Below are 7,773 nucleotides of genomic sequence, written 5' to 3'. Positions count from 1 at the left end.
GCAATGTTTGGTCAGAGAGGAATTTATGAATTTCCTAGGTTTTCAGTTTTGACCTTTGTCCCGTTTTTGACCTGTAACTTTCCAACTGTTGATCCAAATTTTATGTTCTTTATATGGTTGGATTCAACATGAAAAACTAAAGAACTCATCACGGAACAAATGTCAAAATCATTTACATAAATATAGAGAATTCAATAAAAAGAACACTCAAAGGTTCAAACAACAAACACAAGTGGCTCCTAGTACATCTTGAGTACATATTGAATGATATAGTGACTAAGTTATTTGATTTCATACTTGGATGAATTAGACTATTGGATTTTTATATTTTACAAGGATAATTTGGTGTATTTGTTCAAGAACTTATGTTATGTGAAGTATTATAAATTGTATTTTTATCAGTATGTTTATATTACGATACTACCGGCATACTGACCAATCCGAACTGAATATGGTTAACCGATTCGAAGTCTACTGAAATCTTTGGTTTGGTTAACAGAAGAGAAAATGGTTTGCCGAAGTTTTTGGTTTGGTTAATGAAATAGTCTTCTACCGTTCCGAACCGATCCGCGCCCAGGCCTACTTGTGCATATAGCACACTTTGTCGATACAGGGGATATACAACCGGTTACAAGGCGGATTCTCACATTGGTGAGACACTGCTGCGGTTGGAGACGAGTGTTGTAGACACAAATGGGATGTACAAGGAGGCAGATGGTTTGAAATGGTGATACACTGATGCTCGCTTCAACCTCAATTTTTTTTCCTTTTTCATTTGACGCAAGCGCGATATTGGGGAATGAATTATTCAAACACAGGACCTTGAGTGCATGAGTAGATTCTCTTAACCACTTGAGTTACAAGCCCATTGTTAGGGGGGGATTATGCATTGATTTTTCAACAATTTGTCAACGCACTCCACATGAAAGCATGTAAATATGGTAGCTCTCTTAGCTCAACCTCATCTGCAGACTTGGCCAATCAAATTCAAGAAGTCTGCATCATATTGAAGGAGAAAAGCACATCAAATATTGAATGACGACAATTGTGGATACTTAAATTATTGTAATTCTTCTGACCGAAAAATTTACTGTGATTCTTAATTTCCTCTGTTTGTCCTAGTTTACGCATATAGAAAATCCTTCATGTCGGATGTTTAAACATGGACCTTACCATGTTTGCAAGCATGTCTTTGGAAATGCCATTTGTTCGGTGTCTTTAGGTTAGCAGTTCTGGTCATTAAAAAAATAATAATAATAAATAAAACCAAAAAACTCCTAAATTGTATCATATTTTGAACGGTCTGGGAATTGGTCTACATATGATTCCTTCAAGAATCAATCGACCATCATTCTGAATCTTGTGGTCACAAAAGTAGTGGATATTTCAAATTTCTAAACCTCAGTATGCATCAGTTTTAACTTTTAAATAAGAAAGCCAAAAACTAATGTATCAGGCATTTGAACATCCTGTCATGTTCAAATGTTGGCAGCTCAATATCAGAACCCGAACGGAATGGAATTTAGATAAAATTGCTTCTTAGGTGACAAGGTTTACTTGCAGGGAGTGTAGTTTGGACATGAGACATGTTTATCATTTTTTCCTTCCATAGCAAGGGCTCCATGAATGTGCCCACCAAACAAAAAGAGTACAGGACAAGGCACAAAACTCACCTGTATATTTGAATAGTACATATGAAATTTACAGATATACTGAACCGCGTGTCCCCATGACAGAACCTGAGACAAGAGACTCGTCAAAGGCTCTTCTGTGAAACAATATGGAATTTTTTGCACTTCGACGAACACCCAATTGGGGTTTGACCATTTGAGAATTCAGAATAAAGCCTGTGCTTTCATATACAATGTCATCAGCTGAGCCCATCTCCCTCACTCTACTGCTGGTCCGAGTCTCTGGCCAATGGCGAGGCACTGCTGCTCTCTCCAACCTCACTTTTACAGAGGGGACACGATGCATTGATTTTCAACCATTTGTCAACGCACTCCACGTGAAAGACATGTAAACATGGTAGCTCTCTTAGCTCATCCTCATCTGCATACTTTGCCAAGCAAATACAACAAACCTGCACCATATTGAAGGAGAAAAGCACATCAATCAAATGAAAATTTTGGAAATTGTCTCATTGTTACTTCTACTTTGCAACAATTTAGTAATATATAAACAGGCACCAGGTAGTTGATTCAGAAAAGAAAGTTACAGATAACCAATATTTTAATAATGAGGAAGGAAAGTTATATAAACAGGCACCAGGTAGTTTAGATAATTTATTACTCTACATAAACCCTTTGTTTCCCATAATAAACGTACTGTTATAGATAACCAATTAATCCACAATATAACTTAATAGTTTTAGCTAACCCAAAAAATTATCACAGCCAATTAACCAGTATCAACATCGACTGTGTTTTATATTTTCATTAATATTATGTTCAGATTATAGCAATTCAAATTCTATTTGTTCCAATACTAGATGCATCCAGCTAGCCTAATAAGTAATGAGGCAAGTTAATCAAATATTGAGGGATGTCATGGCAGCGTCTTCCTTAAAGCACTGGAAAAATGAAGTGATATCTGGATACAGATACAGAAACTGTTATGAGAAAGGGATGTTCTCAACATGAATACTTCATATTCAACATAAAAGCAACTTCTACCAGCAAGCTATGCAGAAGAAGCATGAATTTTAATTTTCTGTTAGGTAGAGTTTCCTGAACTTGATGGTGAAAGTTGGTGTGAGAATCCAAATTTGGTTAAGTGTTGCTTAATTTCAAGACCAGGAACTCAGCAGGCACAGAACCTACTCACCGCATCTTCTCCTGATATTGCGCGCTCCTTTTCTGTCCCTGCAGCCAAGAGCCCACCTTCACTATCCAGGTTGCACTCGTGATCATTATTGGTCTCATTTTCCTTTAACTTGAATTTGTAGGTTGGGAGAGCATTAATTGATTCCGCAGTGGCTCCTCTAGTCTGAGAAAAATCCCCTCGAAATCCCAGGACAGAGATGATGCAGGGCAGGCAGCAACAAATTGTTGCACATAGTATGAATGGCATGGCATATCCGATACAACTAAAGGTTAGGAACACTATGCATAACCTATGAGAAACCCAGAAAACGTTAGATGACTCAATAACCAGTATAAATTAAACATTATGTCATTAAGAGGTACCTGTACAATTTTGGAGCATCAGAGGGAGAAGAGTGACCTCCAAAAATCCACACATTGCCTACCACAAACCAGACTGCAAAAAAGCAATCTAAGGCCATCTTGAAATGATCCACTAACCCATTAAGTCTGCAAAATAGAACCAGCTTCTTCACTTCACTACACCATCTATAAATCATGTGTAAAATGTAGGGAAACACAAAGAGAAAAGAAAAAGATGCTTAAAACTTGAAGATAGCATTTAAATTGTTTGTTGTAGCAAATAGGACTACAAATCTTAGTGTAGTTATGAAAGGGTGTATGTGTGCGTGTGCAATTATCAGAACAAACACAAATTAATGAATTAAACCAAATCCATTCCCCTAAAAGCAACCACACCAGGAAACTTTACAGCTGAAGATATCAAGTAAAATGCAATACATCACCCATCAATTAAAACATAATATGGAAAAATGAGGGCAAAATTGAAAACCTTGCACTTAAGGGTCCTGCAATTTGAGGGTTATTTGTGACTGTTTCTGAGGTGCGATTGTTTTCTTCATCAGATGCTTGAGAAATTGAAATAGCTGTATAAGACATTGGTTCAGGAGGATTGCTTTCAGAAGACCCTTGATGCGATTGAATGGATTCTTGCTCAGCACCTCTGTTGCGGTTACGGAACCTCCAGTAAAGAATAGGAAGTGTTGCAACACAACCTGATGCATAACCCACAACCCATGCAAACAAAGGGGCTTGTGGATTTTCATTTGTTGACAATGACAAAACAACAATAGATGCTATAATCTGACTCACAGTGACAACAAGCTCAACAGAAATCCATAACCCTGAATTCAAAGGGCTTCTTCGGCGACGACTGTACCCATCACCTCTCCTCATAAATGACGAATTCCTAGAATTTAATCTGTTTGAGGATGAAGCAGCTTGATAGGTGGGGGCATGTGTACTAGCCAATGGTCTGTCTTCATGCTGAGGCAAGTCCACTCTAGGAGGTTGGTCATCACTAGATGAACTTGCTGAAGTATCACGATTCCTTGTTACATCAATTATGTGCACATGATCATTAGGGCTTTCCATCTGCTCTAATAGCAAAGGAAATTGGTCACTTTGAGCATCACTATTTGGTTCTGGAGAGGGAACATCCATCTAAGTCCGCCAACCAAATTGGAAGGTGAGGATGCATAGATTATACTTAACTTTCACTTTATCTACAAATCCTCCTCCTCCTTTACTTTCAACACTGTCTGAAGCTAAATGATTCAAATAATTTATTTCTATTCATATGTAAGCTGCAACAGAATCAGAATCAGAACTATAATTAGGTTTTTAAAATCATTTCTATAAAACACAAATTGAACAATGCTACATTTAAAGCATTTTTTAAAGAGAAAAGTAAAATGCAGGAGAGCAGGATTGCAATATCACAAAATTGGTAAATGAGCAATGCCAGTCCACCAAAAAGATGATCAGGATCACATAACCAAACAGACTAGTTGTTGTTCATACATTACTAATTTACACCTCAAATTTTTGGGGAGATCACCACTATACAGAAACAAGAATGGGAGCGAGATACATAACAAACAAAACCATGTTTCAACAAAAAGATAAAACCAGACAAGTGGAAGGTGAATAAATCTATCCAACAGATATCATGCAAAACTAAAGATTTGCTATCAAACGTCCCTATGTGGGTGATTATGGGCAAGTATAAGTTGATCGGATATGCATTACATTTTCAACTAATTTCTTAGTTCTCAAACCAGTACAACAACACAAGTCAATACACAACAGCCTCAAAACTCAGAGACCCACATAGTGGAAAAGCAAAATAAATCCAATTTCAGAAAATCAAAAACATATGTCAAGCATAGAAGCAAAACCCATGACTCAAAAACTTCATATACACTCAATTCACACACTAAATTACACTAAAGATAAGAAATTTCCCAAGTTGACCATCCCAAAACGATCAAATCAAGCAATGATATCAACTCCACGAAAAGCTTAAAACCCACTAACAATCCTTCAAATTAAGCAAGATATAACAATATTTCACAGAAAACAAAACCCACAACCCAAAAACGATGATGAAAAATAAATGCAAGAAGAAGAAAATCGTAGCAGATTCAACTAGATTATACCTGATAATATAAGATGCAATGAGTATCACAGTCAGGCGACCAGCTTTAGAGCTTACTTTCTTCCCATGTCTTCTATTTTTCTCTCAGATTTTCAGTTTTCTCGAGATAAAAAAAAAAATATAACGTCAGCTTTTTTGCTCCATTGCTCACGCAAACTCATCATAGAGAGAGAGAGAGAGTATACGTTGAGATCAAAGCTGAGCTGTGGCAATGAGCGATATGAATTTTTGCACCGTTGGATTGTGGACAGTGATGTCATCATGTTGTTGTCTTTGATGGACGGTTGAAATTCACTTGGTATGGTTGGACACGCCGTACCAAATCCCACTAAAATCGATTACAACTCGGGCTTGTCACGACTCACGAGTCAAAAATCGAAGCTCCAGTCTGCTACCAAACTCAAGTCAACTCGCTTACTTGTCCAAGTTATTATAATATTTAGATGCAAAAAAAAAAAACTGGCTTTTTTTGGTCGCGCAAAAATTATAACTAGGGTAAAGTACAGTAAACTCTCTAACTTATAGGGTCATTTATGAGTTCATACTTGATTTTGAAAACATTTACAAGCACATATTCAACGTCGCAGAAAACTTACAATTTGCTTCTTTAGCGAGATCGTCAGAAAATCCATTATATACTTATGTAGCATTTATGGGACCCATTTTTTAATTAACGTGGACTTACAAGTGGACAAATAAATAATAAAAAATTATATACATGTTAAAAATAATTTTTAAATAATATTAAAATCATTAAAAATAAAAAATCTCTACTCTCTTCTCCTACCCAGCCGGTCTCTTCCTCCCGACTCAACCCCACCACTCAACCACCCCTCTCTCGTCGCCCACCAAACCATTAGGAAAATAAACCATCAGACCCACCCTCCCTCCTAGTGGCTCAAATCTCTCACCACCCACCTAACACCACCCCCAAGTCTCTGAGCCCGACATCCAACATCCAAAATGAATTAAACCCAGAAAAGAAAACAGCTAGAAATCAAAGCATCCAAAGCTAAACATCAGATCAAGTGTAGAGAGACAGAGAAAAAAGAGAACTTTAAGAGAAAGAGAGAGAGACAGACGCTTCTGAAGGCCTCATGTGGAATTCCACGTCAATTAAAAAAATGGGTTTCACAAATGCCGCATAGTCAGATAACGGATTTTCTGACGATTTCGATAACGGAGGGGCAAATTGTAGGTTTTCCGCGACGTTGAGTATGTACTCATAAATGTCTCCAAAATCGGGTATGAACTCGTATATTACCCTATAAGTTGGGGGATTTACTGTAGTTTACCCTTATAACTAATTATAATTAAAATCGATACACATATTTTACTCACAAACTCTGTGGGAGAGTGCGTTGTGTGCGCATAAGAGCACTTCCAGCAGTTTGCCCTTTGTCATGGCAGGGGGCTAGGGCAGCTACTATTCACATGAATAGTGGTTGCCCTTGCAAAAAACAATGTGTGTTTCAAGCAGTTGCCTTTTGCCATGGCAAATACTATTAATTTTTTTACAACTTTTTTTACCTGAACAATTAATTTGGATAATATTTTCGAATAAGATCTTTGGGTTCCTACGTGTCAATACTATTCATATGGAATAAGATTTTCGGTTCAAATTTCAAATAAATTTCAAATTCATATCGAGTATTGGTTGGTATTTATAGAAAAAAAAAATTCAGTAATTTTTGGTATGTTTTTAAAAAAAATTTGATTTTTTTCATTTTTTATTGCAAAAATTGGCCGCCGTTGGATTGGAGGAAAAATTATGATCGGAGAGTCTAGAGTGCGATGAGGCGAGAGCGGTGGTAGTAGCGGCGTGTTCAAATTTTTTTAACGTTGGAGCGGGCACGTCGTCATGACGTCGGACCAAAACTCGGGCTCTCCTCGCCCTCAGTCAACCCAATCTTCCGGTCCCACCATCTGCCGGGCCATTTTTTGTTTGGAACGTGATTTTGGGCCAAACCCCCCCTCCCCTCACCAGCCCGAGTTTTGCCTACACTGCTGGAAGTGCTCTAAGAAGTTGATTTCAATGTCTTTTCTTTATATGATTTTTTTTTTATAATTACTCTTATTTATTAAAGTTGTTTTAATATTTGATAACAACTTGTCAATATATATTTGTTTTTACCATTTATGTTATGAGTTGACAAAAAAATAACAAGTTTAAAAATTCAACAACAAAAAAAATATAAAAAAGTATTTATTTGACCAACTAATAATTTTTGTTTAGTAATACTTCTTTTTTCCTTCTATTATTGAAAGACGTCTCAAGTTTGAATCTCCAATTCTTTAATGACAAAAAAAAAAAAAGAAAGAAAGAAAAAGAAAGTGATGTGTTTATTTTTATAAAAAGTAATCTTGTGTATATTCCTTCAAGATGAAGAAGAGAAAATCGTATATAGGGTTCGGTCACCAACGTGAATAAGAAGGTATATAGGGGTG

The 7,773-nt window shown here is 36.7% G+C and overlaps 1 protein-coding gene across 2 annotated transcripts; it reads right to left on the bottom strand.

Moving 5' to 3' along the window:
• Positions 1-1,521: 1,521 nt before the first annotated feature.
• Positions 1,522-5,489, bottom strand: LOC103327998 (RING/U-box superfamily protein). 2 transcript variants are annotated; one of them, XM_089051007.1, is made up of 5 exons: positions 5,327-5,489; positions 3,658-4,471; positions 3,189-3,353; positions 2,827-3,115; positions 1,522-2,083 (listed from the first exon to the last, which is right to left on the bottom strand). In XM_089051007.1, the coding sequence occupies exons 2-5, from the start codon at positions 4,326-4,328 to the stop codon at positions 1,895-1,897; spliced, it is 1,314 nt and encodes a 437-aa protein (XP_088907133.1). In that variant the 5' UTR covers positions 4,329-4,471; positions 5,327-5,489; the 3' UTR covers positions 1,522-1,894. The 2 variants fall into 2 exon arrangements, with proteins under 2 accessions (XP_088907133.1, XP_008228607.2); XM_008230385.2 differs by having other exon boundaries at positions 3,189-3,314.
• Between the last annotated feature and the right edge of the window lie 2,284 nt (positions 5,490-7,773).

Source organism: Prunus mume, linkage group LG4 (assembly GCF_029339155.1).
Source record: "Prunus mume cultivar Tortuosa linkage group LG4, ASM2933915v1, whole genome shotgun sequence".
In the NCBI taxonomy this organism is placed as follows: domain Eukaryota; kingdom Viridiplantae; phylum Streptophyta; class Magnoliopsida; order Rosales; family Rosaceae; genus Prunus; species Prunus mume.
This window is presented reverse-complemented; position numbering and strand designations above follow the sequence as displayed.